At 35.8% G+C, this 23,215-nt stretch overlaps 1 protein-coding gene across 1 annotated transcript in view; it reads left to right on the forward strand.

Annotated features, from left to right (window-relative positions):
- The window catches only part of ADGRB3 (adhesion G protein-coupled receptor B3), a 461,694-nt gene that overhangs the window by 397,363 nt on the left and 41,116 nt on the right, over positions 1-23,215 (forward strand). The window contains exons 19-20 of the mRNA XM_013130073.2: positions 22,049-22,199; positions 22,766-22,835. Coding sequence (XP_012985527.1) covers positions 22,049-22,199; positions 22,766-22,835 — 221 coding nt within the window. The remainder of the gene's footprint in view (positions 1-22,048; positions 22,200-22,765; positions 22,836-23,215) is intronic.

Genomic DNA, 23,215 nt, shown 5'->3' on the forward strand with positions numbered 1-23,215 from the left:
GCATACAGGTATCAAAAGTGATGAAAGGCAGATATCAATTTTTGTTGTTTTCAAAGCCTGTATGTTTCTCCAAGAAGTGGAGAATAGACAATATAAAATTCTAGACATAGAAGATAGGAATTTCAGGTGAAGTACCAGTGGAACTGTATTTGCATAAAATAACCAATAATAGCAATGATAATAATAATAGCCAAATGATTTTGATTAGTGTACCTTCTAGTGCTGAGTAAGACATTTTTTTAATAAACTGGGTATGTTTTCAATGACTGTACATGAAACTTTTGCATTAATGGAGTATAATATATATATACATATAATTTGAAATGTGAAGTTGCTAGAGCAGCAATTGAGTTCAAGCAAAACTAACTAATTAGAAGAGGATGAAATGATGTTCCTATGTTTCTTGTGTAACAGAGCCATCTGATACAACTGTGGTTTGCCCACCAATATGGAGAAATAAGTTTGTAACAAACCCAAAAGTAACATCTATATCTACCCACATGGACCCCTCCTCCAGAAAGAGGCAGATTTGCATGTGCAGTTCAGGAAGGCACATCAGATTCTCCAAGGTCAACACAAAATTATTAAAGGTGTTTAGGCATCTAGAGGTGGAGAAAGATTATCAGTGAAAAGTTAAGCCTATAGATGCAGACTTGGTCTTCTTATCTCTATTTTTACTTGCTTACTGGCTTGGTTTTTTTTGAGTTGTTACTGATACTGGTTATCCATTTCAAATACAGAGAATAGCTTTCAAACAAGAATACTGCACATTTTAAGATGGGCTTTACATGCAATTTCTCACATAAAGGCTTTAATAATACTTGAATTTTTTGTTTGACATTGTCTTACCCATCACATTGCATCTGGAATGACTTTATTAGTCCTGAATTGTGACCTGTAGAAACAGTCTATATTTGAATATTGGTGCTTCTGTAACATCCCATGGAATGTGTTACATTACCGAAAGCTTTTTCCTATTAGATGACCTATTTTTTTCCTGCATTCATATAAGCTTTTTTGCTCTGTCTGTAGTCAATAAAGAGAATAAGTGATCCCTGATATTTTAATGGGAAAGGTCAAAGCACTATGCATAGTGACCCAGTTAAATTGCTTCTGTAGTAGTACCTTAATACTTTTTGTATAATATCAGCAGTTATGAGGGATAATAAACTGAAAGAATTCAGACTGTGGGTTTTACTATATTCCCAACCCCTATTTAATTCTGTATTGTTCACTCATGACTGTGCAGGGGTGAAAGAAAAGTCATGTTAAAGTATGACGATCTGCCAGATACATTGTGGACATCCAAAATATTCTAGTTGAAAGGTACTACACTGTGAATAATTTGATGCAGAGTTATCCGGAAGCCTTAAAAGAAGAAAAATAAAAGGCTTGACTCTTTACTGCCAAAGACTCCATGTAATAGTTTGTTCCTGTGCAAAGAAGGCCTAAGTGCCACAAACCTGGAACAGCTCCTATTTTTCACTCATATTAAGCAAGTGTAAAAAAAATAGATATACAAAAAGGCATGTAGTGCCATTTCATCAAGTGGACGAATAAGGCATACAAGGACCGGAGAAGTTCAAATAGTAGAAAATATGAAAAGATTCCAGCTTTAGCTGAAGCACACACATGTAATGCAAAGTTAGGGTAATGGGAGAAGTAGAAATTTTAGTACTGCTGAATCCATAATCCTGAAAATGGATGTGAGTCTTTTACTATAAAACCTTTTTACAAAACTATGTAAATGTAATATATAGATATTTTGTCTGTGGAAGAGGACAAAGTAAAATGTCTAGTTTTATAAAATTTTTACGAATATATTTGTCTTAATTAAGAAATGCATTTAGTTTGTTTTAAAATTCCATGTCATTCTCCAACTCAGTCATGTATATATGGTTCTCATAACTGAGTGTCTTGGAATTTCTAGAGGGAAGTATTAGTTTTTCCACTTCACAAATCAGGTGGCAAGAGGGACCGTATATTTCATAGCATAGTTGCCCAGGCACGTTTAGAGAAAAAAAAAAAAAAAGAAAGAAAATTTTCTGCATTTTTTTTTTTACTTCTAAATTAAGGTTTGGTGCAGGGGGGAGCATTAATCAGAATGTTTTAAGAGAGAGAAAATGACATCTATATATCTATATTTTGATACAAGGGTTGGAACTAGATCATTGTAAGGTCCTTTCCAACCCTAACCATTCTATGATTTTATGATTCTATTCTATGGTTTCAGAAACTCATGGCTTTGTCTACACATCTCTAATTAATTTAATGGGACAGTAAATGTTCTTTGTCCCTGAGGACAATTTGCAGACTCTTGCCTTCCAGAAGAACCAGGCTGTATCCACGCTGCCTGTTGACCAGTGTTGTCCTGTGAAACATGATGCAGAATACCTTGCAGCACATTGTTGCTTGGCAGAGACCATGGCACCAGTCATGCTAGCAGTTCAGCAATATGGATAATACCTGCCAGGTGCCTGGACCCACAGCCTGGCCCTTCTTAGTTCACTAGTATAGACATTGCCTGCATTTTTGCAAATACTGACTTGAATTTAGTATAATATGGTGTGATGAAGTCTTGAAACTGTAATGGAATTGATATACCTTGCAAAGTCACTGGTACAGGAACTTCCATATGCCCTTATTAGAGGGAAAAAAAACCCACAAACCCCAAAACAAGCAACAAAGGAAGCAAACAAAAACCCCACCAAACCAAACCAACAAATCCAAAACCAAAGTTTAAAATACACTAAAACAACTACATACCCTTTGTCAAAGAGTTTTCTAGATTGTGGTAAGGAATATTTCTTATTTGCTCTTTTTCAACACCTTATTCTCTTATTTTCTGAACTCAGTCAGAGCACAGGTTATTATTTTTGGTGTACTGACTTTGCTTGTATCCTTGTGTCACTCAGATTTTGGAAGAGATCTTTGCAAAAAATACAATATACATTTCTGTCTCTTCAAAATTCAGTCATCAGTTGTGTGCAAATCAATTCAGTCCTTCCAATACAATCGTAAGTTTGTTGAATGCTGACTTCACTGATACCTCCTTCTCTGGCAGAGTTGGACAGGCTTTTGACAAGTCTGGTCCATTAGTTAGTTATCTCTGGTTTGTTTAAATTAACTGTCAGATTCTGGGATTGTTCCCAGGACAAGGTCAATGTAGACCTGAAAATCTTACTTTAAAGCTTTTATTCTTTTGTTGGTAACTGCTTAATTTAAGCAGAGGATAGTGGCCACTGTAATGAGTATTTTTGCCTTTGTATTCAGTGCTGAAAAAAAAACTAGTCAAAATCTTGAAGTCTAATGTAGAATGTCATGCAAGAATTTTGAACCCAAGAATTCCACCAAGTGTTTATGGCTTATTCTATACTGAAATGCAAGAGGAAAAAAAGTCAACTGCAAATGTCTCATTTTCCACTTGTAAATATCAAACAATGTCAGACAATTTCTGTAAGGCCTTTTCATAACCGTTGCCTGGTCTTCTTCCAACTGTTTGATGCTTGTCTATGGCATGCTGACCACATGAAGCTGTGCCCAACATTACTGTTGTTATAGGATGACTCTGTAAAAAAACCAGAGTCTTAGAATGGTTGTTTTATTTTGTACTTTCCTGTGACTTTATAGAGTCATGTATGTGACTCTACATATGTAAGAACTAAAAATGATCTATAAAAATTCCTCAATTTATTTGTCATAGCCAGTCATAATCTTAATTAGAAACACCCTGGAGAGTAGATGCTTGGCTAAAACTGCTTGAATTTCCTGTATTCAAATAATATTTATGAATTTCCCAATTCATATTCTCATTAAAACAGATTGATAGCTTGTTGGACTTCAATTTGCATTTATTAATCTACCACATTCATTAACATCTCTACTGTAAATGTACATATCCTGATTGAATATTCAGATATCTAGATGAAACTGTCTCTGAGACACAGCCAGCTCTCTTTAAGAAGGGTAGAAAGACACTGGCAATTTGACAGTCTGAATGACTGTTTTGGAGGTGCTCAGGTGTGAAGATCCGTGACCAACACTCATTGGATGCGCAGCTTCCTGACAAGGGCTTTGATGCAGGTGTACAATGAAACATTTGTTAGCTAGGTGGATTTGCCAAGAAACTGTACTGACATCTGACTATGATAATGTTTTGGCCACTGGTATTCAAATTAATGCCTATTGAGCTGCAGACATCACATGTTCTTGTCTGCATACCCTTACAAACGTACAACTTCCCTAACGGGCTTCAGTTAATTCTTTCACAGTTGTGACTTTCTCTTTTCCTCAATATTGCCTGATAAAATCCCTCTTACACTGCTAACATGTAAACCATGTTGCTATTTTTTAAGACTTCTTGAGACGACGCTCTTCCAAGTGTGATCTCTGGGTCTAAATAAAGCTGTACTGGTAAACTAGTATCTCTGATGCTGTCAAATATCTTGTTTTTTATTAGTATCTGCTTTTAAAGTTCTCTATTTACAGGGTTCAGCAAGACTGAACTATAGGAGGTAAAAGCTGTGTCTTTGGGTTTTTTTTTCCTCTCTTGCTCCTGGAACCTTCCAATAAATTTGGCCTTATCAAGTCCAAAATTCCTTGTATTTTGTTGCGTCCTTCTTTCTTGGGAAAGGATACATAGGGTCTTCAGCAAGATTGACACCTATGACATGCATCAGAATGTTTTGCCTGAATTTCCAACTATACTACAAACCACTGATGCTGCTGAAGTCTCTAGACAGAATAAGGCCCTCACAAAGACCTTTATCAGACAGACATTTGCAGTCTTGGCTTCATTACTGTAGAGTTCTAGAGCTGACTTTCCTCTTTCCCTGTTAATTCACTCCTGCAGCAGTGTTATGAAGCTTTTTTTTCTTTATGCCTCCTTTAGACATCATGATTCTTTCCACTCTTCATATCACAGTGGGTGCCCATGTAAAAACAAAAAAAACCCAAATATTTGAGCTTCAGCTGAAAAATTCTCAAATGGGGATATTCTTCCTGCTTATTGTCCTCACCCTTCTGCAATTTTGACTCCTCTCCTCTGGACAACTACACAAACTACTGCCCAACCCATGACTTCAAATGTGGATATAGACACAGATCATTTCTGGTGGTCAAACTGACGTTTCCCAACACCAGAAATACCTGTCAAACAAATCAGTTGCCTAGAAAAAAGAAGCAAAAAACTGATTATCAGGGTAAGTGTTGCCCTTACACTCATATGGAACTAGCAGGAAGCTCTAACCCAGGCCCAGCTGCAAACCTACCTTGACCAAGCCCCAGCACTACGCAGAAAGTGGATGAAATGCCTGTCAGTATCATGGCTTTAGAATTTCCTGTGGTGAACAGCTTCCTGGCCAGTAAAAAAGGCACACAGAGAGCAAAGATCTGGCCCATTCAGTTTCAATTGAACTAGGAAGATTATTTCATTAAAATTTATCACCATGTTTTGGCAGATATAATTCCATTAATTCTAGCAGCTTTGCTAACACAACAAAATAAATGTCTTGAATCCCTCACCTCTGGAAGAAGTGCTGTATAAGTATTCCTGACGTATCATTTTCAAACCAAGGACTGAAAAAAACAGGATTAGAATAAGATGAACCAGTCCAATGGTTAGGATAAACGAAACAAGTGCAAAGCTCACACAGTCTTGTTTAATGGGTTTAAGCCATGAGAGTGGGAAGCAGTGTAGCAATTAGTCTCAGCTGTGCTTTTCTGTTGCAGACATATATGAACCTCCTTTTTATTTGTATCAGAATTGTTTTTCTAAAGATGTCTATTTCAGTGACTGAAACATTCCTTCCCTGAAAACTTAAATGAAATAAAAAGAAATACATTTTTCTTTTCAAGTAGAATTCTAAGAAATGCGCCTGGCACACACATAAAAGACTGGGCAATGATTCTTGTATCAAAATTCAGTTGAAAATTCAGTATTTCTGTTAACAGAGGATTACTCCTGATCATCAATTTGTTAAACTCTCATTGCTAAAAAAGTAACCAAACCTAAACTCCAGATAGCTTGTACTGGCTACAAATGTGTAACAAGGCTATAAGAGATATGTATCAACAGCCAGCAATTTCAAGAATGCTATGTATTTTTTCAACTCACAGAAAAAAAACACCAAAAGTGTATGCACATACACAAAATAATTAAAGAAAAAAATTGTCCCTAAAAAAGACTCCAGTGATTATAAAGGGCCAGAAAAGTGATTTATTATTTTGCTTTTCATCTTAGAAAAAAAGAATTTATATAATTGCCAGGAAGCTGCTATACAACAAAACAGCTGTAAAGAGCCACATTTCTTGGCCTGGCTTCTGGTGGCTATATTACTAGATTTTGAATCAAGTAATTTACCCCAAATTTGCAGATAGCCACAGATTCAAAATAGCCTGTAAGGTCCTCTATGGATTTGCTACTTTGCTTTTGTTAACACCAGGCACCTTGCTGAGGCTGTTGGCTTCAGTCAGGTAGAATACCAGAAAGCAAAATAACAGTAACACATAAAGTTACTTTATAGTGTCTAAATTAGTCTCTATGGCAACATTTTTTAGCTTATTTAGATAAAAAAAAAAAAATCTCTGTCCCACTCTCCCTTCTCTTGCATTTTGCATTTTTCTGTTGAGTGACAGGTATTGATAGAAACATAAAACATAGTGTCCACATACAAACATCTGTCAAGCTTGGAAGAGCATGTGGTTGTTTGCTTTATACTTGACCCTCCCTTTTAACAGATATTTAAAAGACATTACACTAAATTTCTTTCCTTTGATAAAAATTTATAAGAAAAAAAGATATTTTCAACTTAAAATGCAATTACTCCAAATATACGTAGATATGTAACTTTTCCTTTTCAAGTCTGAGTGTTTCATGGAAGTGGTGTGTGTGTCATCATTACTGTTTTATAGCTGGAGGAAGGCAAGTACAGACAGGAAAATAAAACCAAAAATGGCCCAAGGTCAGCCAGCCAGCTAACAGTTTTGCTGACTGTAGTAGCAGATGTACAGATTTTCAGTACCTTAATAAGTGGTTTCTGATACTATACTTTATACCAAAGCTCTCCTTATGTGAAAGGTTTATATTTCTGACTCATTAAACCTTTGCGTGTCTCTTCTGTTGCTGTAGAAAAAATGTCCAAAACAATCAGGAAATGGGAATACCCAGAGAACTGCAAAACTGACTGCCCCAAAAGGCCAGTAAATTATTTGAGAAAAAGAAACCTGTATGAAAGTACAGGAAATTAATTTTTACAAAATACTGTTTGTTTATATTTAAACAAAGTATTTCATATAAGAACAGTAGGTCTAAAATTGATATACTTTATTGTTGGAAAAAAATAAGTAAGACTGAAGAGTGATGGCTATTATGAAGTGGGGTTGATATTCATGGGCAATACAGGAGTGAAAGCAGCTGGTGCTGGTTTGGGCACCTGTACAGAAGAGTTTTACTGAGGATCTTGGAACTTTTTGTAAACAGACCAGCAGAGGAATGTCTGTTCTTCATAACTATGTAGATGAAGGGTTTTTTTTTTTTTGCATGATTTCACATTTATCCCTCATGATTTGACCTGGTTTTGTAAAATTATTTGATACAAATTTGCTACCTCTCAGATTTAGAACATAAGAACAGCAGTATCAGATCAGCTCAGTGATCTGTCTTATTCACTGTGCTAACTAGACATATAGGAAACAGTATAGGAACAGAGAATGAATGATCCTACCTCTGATATGCCTTCCTGACTTCTTGCAGTGAGCAATTTAAAGGTTTTTTGAGCCAGGACTGCATCCAAAGCATCAAGAAGTCAGCCTGCTCTCTACTCCATTTTAAACTCATTTAGACCTTGTAGCATCCTTCTGGTACCTAAATGGTGACTACAAGAAAACTGGAGAGGGACTTTTCATAAGGGTAAGTAGTGACAGGACAAGGGGTAATGGCTTTAAACTAGAAAAGGGTAGATTTAAATGAGATATGAGGAAGAACTTCTTCACTATGAGGATGGTGAGGCACTGGCACAGGTCGCCCAGAGAAGCTGTGGATGCCCATCCCTGGCAGTGTTCAAGGCGTTCAAGGCCAGTTTGGACGGAGCTTTGAGCAGCCTGGTCTGGTGGAAGGTGTACCTGCCCATGGCAGGGGGATTGGAAATGGATGATCTTTAAAGTCCTTTCCAACCAAAAAAATTCTGTGATTCTATGAGCTCTTTGCCTACCTTCAAATACTAAAGCAGTGAGTTCCACATTTCAATTTTGTGACTTATCAATGACATAAAAATAATATGTTGAGCATCCTACTTCTAACACTTAAAATTTTATTTGGATGCAAATCACATTATTTATATCCTGAGCAGAGTTGTTTGTCTTTACAGTTCCTCACAATAACTGGAAGTAAATTTTAAAAAGCACCACAGATGAGACTGATTCATGTGTATCCAACACTCAGACAAAATTGCAGATGATCGGCTGCATCCTGTTGGCTGTTATGTTTCATGCATAAAACAGTGCTGTGATACAAGCCAAAGTGTCATCATTTCAACTTCATCAGAATGTGCTTATATTTTTAAGCACCAGCAATTTTCTTACAAATATAATAAACTCCACATTTTTTTTAATTGAAAACTTAATATTAGGTGGGTTGTGAGTTAGAATATGAAAGTGTAAGATGAAGGCTTGAATTGTATATGGTGATAGTTTATTGAGATAAATTGAGTAATTAGAATGAGTGCTCTCACCAGAAAAGTCTTTTTTTTTTAATTAGTAATGTCAACCAATGCTTTTGTGCCACATACAGACAGAAAGCTGCCTTACAATTGGCCAACTAAATGTAGAATAAAATAGTAAAAAATATTCTTTAAAATTATTTTTAAAAGCTAAATATAGCAAAGTTATTTATAGGAGAGAGAGGGAAAAGAAAAAAAGCCACAAAATATCCGCCTCATCTGGCTGAAGCTGATTCGACAGTAGCTCTAAAATAATTACTACCAAGCACTTACCATAAAGCCATCACAGCATTTCCACCTTCAAAGGCTGGAAACAATTTATCTTTAGAAACTATGTGCCTAGCATGGATTGAGAAGGTAATATTAGTGAGGGAAAAAAAAAAACAGGAAATAGCAGCACACTTAAAGCTGACTAGAGCTAAAATCAATGACAAGAGGCAGTCAGAAACACATGAGTAATTTATTAAGCAATGATAGATTTGGATAAGTAGCACTGCAAAATCAGTCCTTCTTCAGATATATGGGGTGAAGATAAATTAGCAGTTTTGTAAACTGAGCAGTTCTGTTTGCCCTTTGACTAACATATAAGATCAGCCTTCAAGAAATGTATTTGCTCTAACCTGTCTTTCACTGCTGTACTTGTCCCTAAAGCTATACTAAATCTCCTGGGGTAAAGACACTGATAGAATTAGACCTCTGTTAAGGCATCATCCTGAGTGATTACATTATTAGCAATCATGTTTATCAGGTGTCCCAGAGTGCTCAGCCAAGTACCAACAGTGAGGGAGAGCACTAGGGGTTCCTCACTCAATAAGACTGCACTCTGACTCAGGCACAAAGCATATGCAAATCAAAACACTGAGCTAAAAGCAGTAAAGATGTAGTTTCATTTAAGTTCAACCTCTCTTTGGTAAAATATATGTTCATTCACATGATGATCTCATATCTGTCATCAGGGAATACAAATCACGTTAAGAAGTATTAATATCTTTCCTGTGCATGTGCAAGTATTATGAGTAGAGCAGAAGATTAAATAGCCCAAATAAATATGTGAATCTCAGAATAACTTCATTGTTCTGAAAAATGCACAGATACGTGAATAAAGTACATTTTGAACATGCGTTCATAATGGGGGCCTTGTACACTGCCTGCTTCTTCTTGTTGCTGTATGTATATCCACAGCTCAGAAACTGATGAGACCTTCTTCAAACTGATTGTGTAGAATCTCTGGTTCTCTACTTCTCCCTGAAACAGCAAACTCTGAAATATTCTTTTATTGCTGTAGGCATCTTTAATGAGAAGCTTTTCAAATCTTTTGGCATGCATTATCTAAGAGCATTTCTAAAGCCCACCTGAAGAAACCTATCATGTTGCTAGGCCCTAGTTCTCCTTGTAGGTTATCTTGTTGAAATCTCTGTGTACTCTTCCCAGTGTCTCTACACAAGTTTTTTCCTTCCTCCTTAAGAAACCCCTTTTTTCTCCAGCAGGAGGCTTATTAAACTCCCTAGGAGTCAAGCAAAGGTGAAACCAGTACATATGAAGCCTTGCAGAGAGCTTTGGGGTCCTAACAAGAGTCCTTACAGACATTCCCATAAGAAGAATATATTAAGACATGCAGGAAAAAAAAAAACCAAACCCTTGTGCTCTCTGATATCCATGAGGAATCAGTGCTATCCAAATAGTAGTGATGACACAGCTCCTCCTTCAGATTGTGTTGACAGGAGTGGATTCACCTTACATTGCATCCAAAATATGGACTAACTAAGCTTTTCTGGGGCTTCATGAGAAGAAACAGAGGGAAGTGGCATATAGGCAAGAAAGCCAGGCCCAATTAGAAGACTGCTGTTCTCTTTAATGAGAATTCTGTCTTGAAGTAATGTAATCAAGGAGCTTTTAGTAGTTATAACTCCTTGCTCTACAAAACTATTTCATTCTTTGTCTCTTTAAAACACACAGGTTATTATAGTGTTCCTCTTTAATAATCACAACTTTACATTTTTTTATAATCACTCTAAAAGAACCATTGTGAAAGATTCAACACTGATTTGTCGTAAATACTATTTTGCAATTATCACAAACCTTTTATCCTACTGGTTTAACACAGTGGATAAAGACAGAATTCCCTCCTTGCTGGAAGAGAATGCAAAGCTGCATAAGTGGTTTCACCTTTTATAAAAAAAAAATTAATCTTGACATTTTGCTTTCTTGTGCAGGTGATAAGTGGAAGTTAATGTCAAAATATTGATCAAGTGGAGAAGTTTACTTTCTTACCTATTATTCTCATTTCATTCTTAGTCAATCTTCCATATACATGTGTGGTCACAATCGGTTGTGGACACCGTTGCTTTTTTGTTTTAATGTCCATAAATTATCTGATTACCTATCACACCAATAGCCACAGTATGCAAACACCAGAACTGATGGTCAGACAGAGATGCAAAGTATCCCAGGGAACTGCCTCCTTTGATTTCCTCAGTGCACATGCATCCATTGCTATCCAGTCTTCCATGTGAAAATGGCTGAGATATCATTAACATCTTTAAAGCCCATAATTACTTCATGTTTTCCCTCTCATCTTTAGAGGGTCTCTAAAGTTTATAATCTTTTTTTTTTAATCTGTTTTACATAAAATAGAGCCCTCTATTAAAAATTTCTTTCTTTTAACCAAAATTTCATCTTGTAGATGACACAGCTTCATTGCCATTACGTCAATCTCTACCTGAAGTGAAAAATTAGATGGATGGCCTCTAAAACAACCCATGACTTTACATTAAAGCATTAAAGGCTTTACAGATTAATATCATGATCATAAGAGGAATTAATGTGATTCATTATGCTGTGGTAAAATAAGTTTGCACTGACTGTATTGTACATGAACTAGGGTACTTTCAGCTGTCCAAATCAGAGATTCTGTTCCTCAGCCCTTTTCTTTCACTTTCAGGTTCACAGGTTGACATGATCTGATAGAGATCTAAAGCAACCTCTTCTGTCTTCTATCCGATGAAAATATTGCTTTGCAATCCATAAGCCTTCTACCTCCATTTGCTTTTCTAGTGTGACAATGTGTTCTCTGATTCTAAGGCTACAGGGACAGAGTACATATTTCGGGAAAAAAAAAATCTAGTTTTGAATTAAATGAAACATTAAAAACTAGTAAACCAACAGAGACGCAGAAACACAGACATGCAGACACAAACACACACGCATTCCACTTTGATTCAGTGCTACATTCCCGTATTGACTGTGGCTGGATGGAGTTCATTTTCATCACAGAAGCCTGTACAGTGCTGTGGTTTGGATTTCTGACTAAAATACTGATGTTTTAGCTATTGCTGAGCAGTGCTGACACAGCATCAAGACCTTCTCTGTTTCTCAGCTGCCCTGCCAGTGAGCTGACTATGGATGGGCAAGAAGTCAGGAGGGGACACAGCAAGGACAGCTAAACCCAGCTGACCAAAGGGACATCCCATACTATATGACAAAGTACTTAGCAATACAGCTGTGGTAGTTTTTCAAAGTTGTTGCTTGGAGACTGGCTGGGCAACAGTCTGCTGGTGGGAGGTGGTGAGTGACTGCCTTCACATCACTCAATGCAGGTTTTTTTTCCATCACTTATTAAACTGTCTTTATCTCAACCCACAAGTTTTTCTTGTTTTTGCTCTTCCAATTATCTACCCCATCTTGCTGGGGGAAGAGAGCAAGTGACTGGGTGGGTGTTTAACTACTGGCTGAGGTCAGTCCACAGCACTTGCTCAAACCTGCAGCATGTTTCATTGGATAAGAGAATAAAGCCAAAGTGTTCTACATGTCACCGTAGGTGGGCATGACCCCAAGCGTTGGCATGAAATCATCATCCATACTCTGGAAGCATTAGCATGCTTTCTGGCACAACTTTGTCCCAGATAATAATCTAACTATTATTATTGCAGTCAATGCCCTGACTTTGGGATAGATGGAACTGGCAAGGGACCACTGACAGCAGGCTGTTTGGATGTGGCCACCTTATTTTGGAGTACAAAGAAATTTACTAATATAGACATTTTCTGCATCATTCCAGCTGGCCACAGGATGAATGAATGCTTTCTAACCCACTTTGTTTGTAAGAAAAAATAGATGTAGCCAAAATGTATGTTTAAAAAATGTACTTTATCAGTTATTTTTCAAAAATGAACAGTTATGTGGTATGAAAAAACTTTGGATGACCACAATAATGTGGATACTATCTCTCTTTCCTGGATTATTTATATTTTGGACTTAAATTAGTTCTCGCAGAAGGAATCATTTCTCACTGTATCCGCACTACTAATCCTAAAAGACACCATCCTTTGAGAAAACTGAGCATGCTTGAAACTAAAGGTCCCCTTAGGGGCAAAATCATCCTTTTCCTGTTATTATTATTCTTGTGTAAAGACTTTTAAGACCTACATATACAACTGCAATTAAAAAAATAAACAGAAATAAGGTCAGGTGACATGGCAATGTGATAGTATTGCAAAGCTATTTCTTCAATGGTTTCAGTCAATTGTGTAAAGAGATGGAACTCATACAGTTTTGCAGAGAAGAAATATTTGCTGACACCAATATCCCAGAGAAGAAGTTGGACTGTTTTTATATGTCAGGATTATAATCATTGCAGTCAGTCTAAGTGAAAGGCAGGCTTTGTTGTTGAGCTTCTTATTCCAGTCATCATTTTGATTGCTGTGGAAACTCCCTAAAATTATAGCAATTCTATTGTTAGCAAATGAGATCAAAATTTAAAATAGAGCAAACAGATTATCTGATTTAAGAGTACAGATACTCAAGTGACAATCACATTTTCCTAAAATAAAAAAACTGTTTGATGGCAAGTTTTTACACATGTAGCACTGCAGGGCAACACAAGGCATTATTTTTTATCTATTCAGTGAGGGCTTTTTATGATAATTTTTTCCATCAGGACATCAGTTTATACTGTCTGCACTTGGATCCTTCTATAGGAGTATGAGGCCTCACATATTAAGCTCTACTGACTTGAACATATCAGTATCCATTCTATTACCCTTTTCTGTTATGCCATCTCTTCAAGGAAGTTCCTTCAGTTCCTTCTCTTGTCAGTGCCTGGACACCTCCTTCTCTTATTCACAGAACTCCATAGGAAACTCCCTCTCAACTATGCTCCGAACTACTCTTTTCTTTACTGCAGTCATTGCTGACTCATGTGTAACCCTTGTGCTTAGCTCAGCCACCCCTCCATTATCAATTCTGGCTTATTGCCCCTAGCTGCTCATGAAGTGCCCACAGTGAACTTTTAAATAAATTAAAGTTAGGAGGACTCAGGACCTTTGGAACACCCTACTACAGGTTGCTCATCACAGTAATTGACTGTTGGCTCTTGTATCCTCCATTCTTCTCCAAACAGGTATAGCCATTAGTATGCTAATGCAATCAAATATTTCTACTTGCACAAGGCAATGAGAGACCTAAAAATATGGATATCTTTACGTAATAAGTTCAAATGAATATACAGCACACTGTTGTATGTTACAGCCACACAGCTTTTGCTTCATTGTAAATGCAGTTGTTTCATTGTTATATCTCTTCAAAGCTGCCAAAAGCATTCTTCATTTAAAACAGCACACTGCACAGTCAATATTTTAAAATTAAACCAATATGGAATTTTTAGAGTCTAAAAACTGTTCCCGAAAAAACAACTGTCCTGAAAACCAAACTGTAACAACATAAGTGAAGCTTTTTTATTATTTATCTATAATCTCCACCTTAATTTGCATTGTTCCCAAGTAAATAGGATTGTTTCTGACAGCCCAGTAGAAACACTGACAGCCAGCATGCATTCTCCTTTTTTTTCTGTCACAGTTACAGAGAGTTTTCAGGACAAATTTCACTTTCATCACCAGTGTTCACAATGCACCTTCAGTTCTGCTTCTATTCTGTTACACTCAACGATGTACAAGAACATTCTTAAGAACATCAGTTCTTCAATGGTTTTTAAAGACGTGGTTAATTTTGCTTGCCAGTCAATTCAAAAAGCAAATATATATTTCATCCACAAATCTGTATGTTGTCCATCTTTAAATAAGAAAACTTTCAGGCTTTTGCAAAACTTTGAGGTTTCCAAAACTCATAAAACTATTTTTATAGAGTAATTTTTCAGGATAACATCCCCTTCAACTTAATTTTTTAATTGATATTCCTCAATAGCTCAGTAATAAAGAAGTTGTTGTAAGAAAGCATGCCAGTAATTTCTCCTTTTTCACCAGAACTGAGCATGACCACTTTACACCAAAAAGGACTGATTTTTCAGGAAACCAAAACAAATTGAACCCAAAAACCCAACCCCCCACAAAAAAAAAAAAAAACACCCAACCAACAAGCTAACAACAAATACAAGGAAAATAAGAGAACAAGGAAAGACTGGTAGTGAGAGCAATTTGAGATCAATTAGTCAGGAAGTTGAAAAAATTATATTTAAATTGATTGTATGCTTCAGAGTTGCAAAGCACTTCTTATTTTCGTTTATGTCTGCCTGAAAACCTGCTGTTCTGAGCTTCATAAACTTCACAACATATTCATGTGAGGACATAGGTTACTTTGTCCTGATAGATTTGGCATTTATTTCATTTAAAGTGTTTAACATCAAAGCTAACAGAATAAACTGATAATGTGAAGTAGACCATATTCACTTATCAGAAAAATATTCAATACTTTGCAAATGTTAAAAACACTTATGATAAGAAGCAAAGTCATAAGCCTTGGCTCGTGCACCTTTCATCCCTTATTCTGTATCTATAACACTTAATATAAAGCCCACTTAAATTAACGGAAATCTTTCTACTGGCTTTTGAATTAATCCTGTAAATGATTAGAGGATTCTATTCCTTCATTTCCTGCCTGCCCAGAAAAATATACATGTTCACAGCTTCTCTTGCCACATTTTGCAGTCAAAGAAATTAAATTGTTTCTGAGTAACCTGTGCTATGGTATTGCTGTGCTGAACTCATTTGCTTGAATATAACCTAGCAATAACAATCCAAACCAGAAGGAAGACTAAAATGAGGCTGAGCATAACTGTATAAAAACTGTCCTTTTTTTCAGGCATTTCAATTTAGAGTAGGCATGCCACCAAGAAAGCAATTCTGAGTTAGCATATTACAAACCTGTGCATTGCACTGACAATCTCCGGAGAATCCTGTAAGCAACACAGAATGAATTTTACTGTCTCATATGTTAGCAATATCTGAGCATATTATGAATTATCCAGCTGGACTACTTGCCTCTATCCCAACCAGTAAACAAAATGAGCCACACATATTTCCATAGCCCTGAGGCAAATTAGCACAACATGGCATGCATCCATTACAACCAGTGCAGGAGGACAGTTGTATGCAGGCTGACCATAAGGCAGGGTTCCTGGCCCAGGCTGTCTTTCAATCCATGCATGGCCTGGAAGAGGAGACATTTTTTGGCCCATGTCAGTACTGTGCCAAGGAATTCACTAGCAATTTAACAGTATGGATCACATGCCAGTCCATAAAGGATGCCTTTACTGTTGCAAGCATAGACAGATTCTGCCATGCAAATGCAAGGAAGGCTTGTACATACAGCAAGCAACTTTCATTAATTCTTTTCCACCCCAAAAAATGAGCAGCCTATCCCTTCACATCTGCTTTGATAGAATGATTTTGTACTGTGTGCATTATAAGGTCTAGAGAAGAACAGTGGCAAGCAGAGGAATTAGTTTGGATAAAAACTAGCAGTATTGACATAACTGAGGGGTGCTGAAGTACAACTATACAGTATCAAATTTAAATGCAGAGGTTATTGATATGAGTGATAAAGGTGACAACTATCAGAAAACTTTGAAGAAAAATAACTGCAAAGAGTGGAAGCTATAAAGAAGCCTTCGTATACTCTTCATGGATCAGATATGAGCAGCACCTCTGTTGCTGGACTCTGAATCAGGGGAAAAAATGGGAGATATTCTGAGTGATCTTCGTAAGTGTCAGTAAAAATCGTGAATGCTTTACCCACAGAGAGGCAATTTTTAGAAATAACTTTGAGGTAAACATTGGAAAAAGAGGAGCAGGAACTGAATTTGTCAGTAAAGCATCTAGAGAACCTTTAAGTAAAACTAAGAAGAGACATATCTAAAGTGTGTCTGGAAAATGCAAATGCAGGGAAAACTTACAGTTTAAAGTATATTATTTCTTTCAGTCTCATTTGCAGAATTGCACTAGGATCACTGACATTATACTGTCAGATAAGAGGACATACTCCAGAAGGGAAGACAATGTATGACAGACAAATCAACCTTAAATTGAAACAGCTGAACAAATAATACTGCACCCTGAGACCAGGCACATGTTGTGGCCCCAAAGTTTAACAACTGTGATGATAATTCACATGTGATAAAAAAAAAAAACAAAAACAAACAAACCAACAAAACCTCAAAACTGGGTACTGAAAATGTCTTCCTGTGGCACTGTAGTGCTGTTGATGATACAGAGACTTTGTGAGACTGTAGTTGTAAACTAAACGAAAGGAACTGCATAAACCATGGAGTCATTTACAGCCAGCTTATAAGCTGTTTATCAGAACCTAGAAAGGCATCTTGCTTGTTGTGGGCAAACAATAAAATTGAATGTCCTTAGTTATTGTTCATTACCTTTGTGGGGCAGGTCACATAACTACTTGAAACCCCCTGCTGTTGCCCTAAAAAAATTGTCTTGCTTTAAAAATCCAGGAGTGACATTCATATTGTACTGCTTACAGAATCCTGCAGTATAGTAATTAACTGTGCATATCTTTTCACATAAATGCCTATGAAGTCAAATGTTGATTAGTTGGGGCTATCATGCCAGATATCAGAACACAATGTAATGAAGCTAAACCATGTAAGCCTTCAATTTTTAAGAACACTAGGAAAGATTTTTAGATGATCCAAAATTTTGCCTATAAATTAAAGCAAATAGTTTCATAGCTGTTGATTAAAAATGTGAATAAAATTATTTTAGAACACTTCCTTCCACTATAGTGCTATTTTCAATATGGGCATTAGATTTCCTGATTTTTTTGCTTGAACAAGTGCTGTAACAGTACTTGAGCCTGGCAAAACAAAAGAACGTGATTTTTTTAAATAAAATAGTACCTTCAGAGCTTTAGAGTGCCAGGAACATTAATGATCATGGAAGAGAAACATGAAAGTCTGCAGCTATGATTTCTGAGGTGTTTAAGGTCCTAACAGTTTCAAATATGTTTGCGAATGAAGAGACAACTTTTCTTTCCATATTTGTTTGTCATTGAAAATCTGCTCCCCTTCAAGAAAAACACTCCTGAGATGCAAGCCCTTACTTCTTTGTCCCACAACCTCGAAAAGTCCATCTACTGTTTCATGACAGTTTACTCTAGAAATTAATATTCAATCTACAATTCAATATTATCTGACCAGGATAATAAGTTCTGCAATTCCTGAGAGAAAGGTACTGCATTGTGCATATCAGTTTAAAAATAAATAATAATAATAAATAAAATTAAGAATCATAAGCAGTATTTTACTTTATAAAATTATATTTTTAATTTAAAGAGGGTAAAGATACTCTTTTAAAGCTGAGAACTTCAGAGTCACAAAAAGCCAATAAAATGTACCAGTTTTGGAATAATTATATTTTTGTTCTTAGCTACATCCTTTGCATTCTCTCTGGTTTTTTTTGTTCTTTGTTTCATTTATTCTTTTCTGTGGTCTTCAAGTGCCCTTTGTGTATTCAGTGCATGCTCAGAACTTCATAAAATTAGCACCCATTTAATTTATTTCCTTAGGTTTATCTTCTTATAGCTAATTCAAGGTCAAGATTTTTTTAATCTCCAAGAAATTTTATTATTTGTATAATTTTCTAGTAGTTTTCATTTCTACTTCATGACATAATCCATCCAAGTGGATTTTAGTGCTATTCATTTTACTGTCACCAATACAGATTTAATTTTTTGTGTTCATTTTCCGGTAGCTTTAATTCTTATATGATTTATCAGAATCCAGAAACAGGCAACTACTTTGTTGAATTAAAAAGAACCTGTTTCAAGGCAAGAAGAAAAATCATGTGTCCTTACTTAAGTCTTTGTGTAGGTCTGCTCACACCACTATTAAAAAAAGAAAACAGTTTTACTTAAAAAAACACAACCAACAACCAGATGCTCCAGAAACAGAGATAAATTTTTATTTTGAGATTTCATTTATGACCTGCCTTTTTTAGGTCATGCAAATGGACAAATGTTCTCTACATCATTTATCATAATTACATTAATCACTAGATTAAGTAGCTTTGAATTTCCACTCTTCTTTACATTTCTCAGCTATGCTTCAGTACTCTCATTTGGAGTTTCATTCTTACAAGAATGAAAGAATAAAATAATTGATACCTGATGTGTGCTCTTGCTTTCAATACTATATTGTTTATTAAAAAGGGATGAATGGTCTTACTTAGATATTCAAGGTAGTGAAACACTTGTACTCGATTAAAGCTACACTTGTATTCAATTAAAGCTCATGAAATTGTGCATACTTTGGACAGAAAAGCTCCCTTCCCCTACTTGTAATTAGAATTAAATATGGGGAGCTGAGAATAATAACAATGGGAGGAAGAGGAGGTTAGAATAACAGAATTGAGTTAATTTCAGAAGCTTGAAGAAATAGTGCATAAATTAGGTTGTTAAAATTCATTTGTTGCAAGTTGACAGATGCTTGGCACAGGTAATCAATTCATTGCATTTTAATAATTTAGAATTAGAAAAAAACAAGAAAGACCTTATCCTAAAGCAATGGGGAAGACGTGTACCACTGTTGGTGCAGACAAGTTGACACACTGCAGCTTTCTGTGAGTAATAGGACCCAAAGTTGTAGTGATGCTGCTGCATGTGCATCAAGGTAAGGGGATGTGGTGGTCTCTTGGCGTCAGAGAAATGGAAACAGAAGAGAGACTGGAGTAGTCCATGACCCAGTGAGAAAGAAAAAAATACTAATAAAGTTCTTGTGAAAATTATAGCTCCCTGGCTAGAGATACTCAATGCCCCATTTAATAACAGCTGTTGGTGAAAATAAAGTTTTGTTATTTAGAAATAGACTTCCCATATATAACATTTTCTCAGACAAAAAAAAAAAAAAAGCATTGTTCATGTATCAAAGGGAAGGATACAGAACTGCATAAAAGCGATTTCCAGGGGAGATATTGGTCAGCTGTGCTGAGTCCATGGGTATATGTGGGACAGGAGACTTTCATTTGCCAGGACTGCTCCTCTGGCTGGGGAAGGAGTGAGGCTGACTTCACTTCAAGCACTGCCTTCATATGATTCTGTCATCATGATCCCACAGTGGTTGCTAGTTGATATTTTGAGGCTGATTTGCATCTTTCTGATGGTATATGATGGAAGTATGTTGTATCAGTGATACAGACTTACCATTGGTGTTCATTGAAAAACCCTGTCTGCCATTTAGAGTAGTTATAATCAGCAGTCATATATTTCAGCTAGAGCACAGATCATTTCTAATACAACTTGCTTCTGTCTTCTCATTTTGTGATCAAAATGATCATTAATATTTTTATCACAGTTCTTTCTTCCACAACAGCCATGTCCACATTTGTCTCAGATTATCATCTATTTTTCTTTCAATACAAGGAATAAATTATGAACTAAATCATACAGTCTATACTCAGCAAAAAGTTAGCAATGTTTTCATCAAAAATATCAGTATTTGTTTGTATTTGCAGTATTTATAAAGAAAATGGTATATTCACCTTTTTTTTTTTTTTACTTTTTTTTTTTTTCCAGGATAATACTGTGTTTTACCTATGCATTTTCTCCCTAAAAGATTCTGTATTATTTCTCAAAAGTTCTTTTATTGTAAACTTCTTGTTTCTCTACAGGACATGCTTACTTTTGCAGAAACATTGATAGGAAAACAAACTAAACTTGCATAGTAGGAATTCATAGCATATAAACCAGATAGCAAATGAAAGGACATTTCTATATTTTCTATTATATTTTTCTATTATATTTATTATGTAGTTCACTGCATATCTTTCCTTTAAAATAAGTATTTTTCATATCCAGGAAATACTGCTATCAGTCACATACAGGAGAGATTTTATGAATCCATGTAATTTAGAGACATATTCCTCCCAGATTTCTGGATATACCAGCCTTGATTCAACAATGTATATATGAAAACATCTATACATTGTTATGATATATATAAAATGCGTTAGGATATATATATAATTAAAATATATATATATAATTTTCTTCCTAAATAATTTGCTGAACTGGGATTTAAGTAAAAAAAATACTAACTTTTTATTACATGTTGGAAGATACCTATTAGATGTGTCTTCTGTGTAAACAAATAATCATAAAAATAATTTCTACTTTTTACAACTACATCCTTGCATTGCTTATATTGGCTGTATGGGTTTGTTTTGGTTTTTTTGGTTTTTTTATCTTGATGTAATTTTGACTCTTAGAATTGTGATAGGGATAAATTGTGATTTAGGTTATTCTCAAAATTACTGTGGTTTTGGTTCTGACGTACTGCATTTTATAGCCTGAGAGCATGCAACTGGTATTTTAAGCAACACAGTAGAGGGTAGATCATTATTTATGCCAAGAAGCTCATTTATATAAGCTACAATGTCAAGTTTAATTAAGGGCTATGGTGACAAAAGAAAGCCAAATGCATGTGCTCAAAATACTTTTCAGACGACAACAGACTGACACCCATAAAAATTATATCCAGGGTAATTGTTAAGGTTCTGATACTTAAACCTAACTAACAACATCTCAGGCAGCATAATCCAATAGGCTAACAGTCTATAAGATTTAAATTTTAAAATAAAATAAATCAAACTTCATCTATTGTCTAAAATCCAGATTTACAGTCGGGGTCTTCTGGCACAGAGGGAAAGAAAATATAACTAGCAATTAAGAGCATTTGTATTCCCACATTTTCTTTGTTCAGCTCTGTGAGGTCTTACAATCAGTAACTTTGTAACTAGCTTATCACAATAGCTTTATGATGATCCCTGGTCAAAGTAAATGTGCAGAGAAAAATCTGGTGTCATATTTTATTTTGTGTTCTTTGCCCCTGCTCAGCACAGTCAAAACTTCTTCTGCTTAATCCCCATCAGCATCTTTTTTTCTTTCTCATTTTGTGGCCACCACATCATGAAGGGGGAGTTGATGCTAAGGATAAAGGTCAAGATGATAGAATATGACAACTCTTTGAATTGAAATGAGAAGTGAGTGTCCCTAAGTATTCAGTGTGAGTTTCTCTTTGCTCCCTGCAGGGCATCTGCACCACAACCACCGCATTTTTACACTTCTTCTTCTTAGCTTCATTCTGTTGGGTTTTGACAGAAGCGTGGCAGTCATATATGGCTGTTACTGGGAAAATTAGGACACGGCTGATAAGGAAACGTTTCTTGTGCCTTGGATGGGGTAAGTCCATAAAATTAATTCCCTCAGAATCATTGGGATGAAACCTTTAATGCAGCAACAATGTCAAGAGTATCATAATTATTTTAGTAAACCCAAAAGATAGTAGACAGCATGTTGCTGAAAACAAAACCGTTAGGACACTTTCCACCTTATCTCAAGCTCATGTTATGCTGTTGTGTATTTTAGCTTTTTCTTATATATATATAAATATGTTTTAACAAAAATTTAGATTTTTTTTAGCAAAGTGGTATAATATCAAAAAATCAAAATAAAAAAAGAAAAAACATTCACTGAATATTTATGAGGCCTCTTCATAGTTCACTTTAAGACCTGTCAAATGTACCAGTACTTTAGCTACATCAAAGCTATATATGGTGGGTAGAAAACAGTGTCCTTCTCCCTGCCAGTGCTTCAGAAAAACAAATCCTGAAATAGTACTGTTTCATTAAATGACTCATTCCATGGAAAATTGGCCATTTTGCATTAGTGTGCCCTGTCATTTTTTGTCCAGGCATATTTTGCTTAGCATTTAATGGTTATTACTGTTTTGTTTGGGTTTCTTTCAGGTTTACCAGCATTAGTGGTTGCAATATCAATAGGCTTTACCAAGACAAAAGGATATGGAACAGCCCACTAGTAAGTCAATCTGAAATGATAAGTTGTTCTTAATTAACAAGATTGTCATACCCATCAGGAATTACATAGAATTATCTAAAGGCCCTACAGGTATACAGTCACACTTGGAACTGTCCTAAGAGTCACTGAGTGGTCCACAGAAGAACAAAGAGAAAGACATATGCCAGTCTTGGACTGAGCTCATCAAAGCACCAGGGATCCTGGATTTCTTGCAAAGTTTTGCAGTAGCAAGCCTTTTAGAAATAGAGAGGATTCAGTCCACTTAGACACCTGACATTTAAATACATTTACCAAAGAAAATGTTAAATATTGTGGCTAGCTTTTGCCAGCACCTAAATGTGAGTAAAACTGAGTTGGCAAGAGTCTCTTTGGCACCCGGG

Source organism: Melopsittacus undulatus, chromosome 3, assembly GCF_012275295.1.
Source record: "Melopsittacus undulatus isolate bMelUnd1 chromosome 3, bMelUnd1.mat.Z, whole genome shotgun sequence".
NCBI lineage: Eukaryota > Metazoa > Chordata > Aves > Psittaciformes > Psittaculidae > Melopsittacus > Melopsittacus undulatus.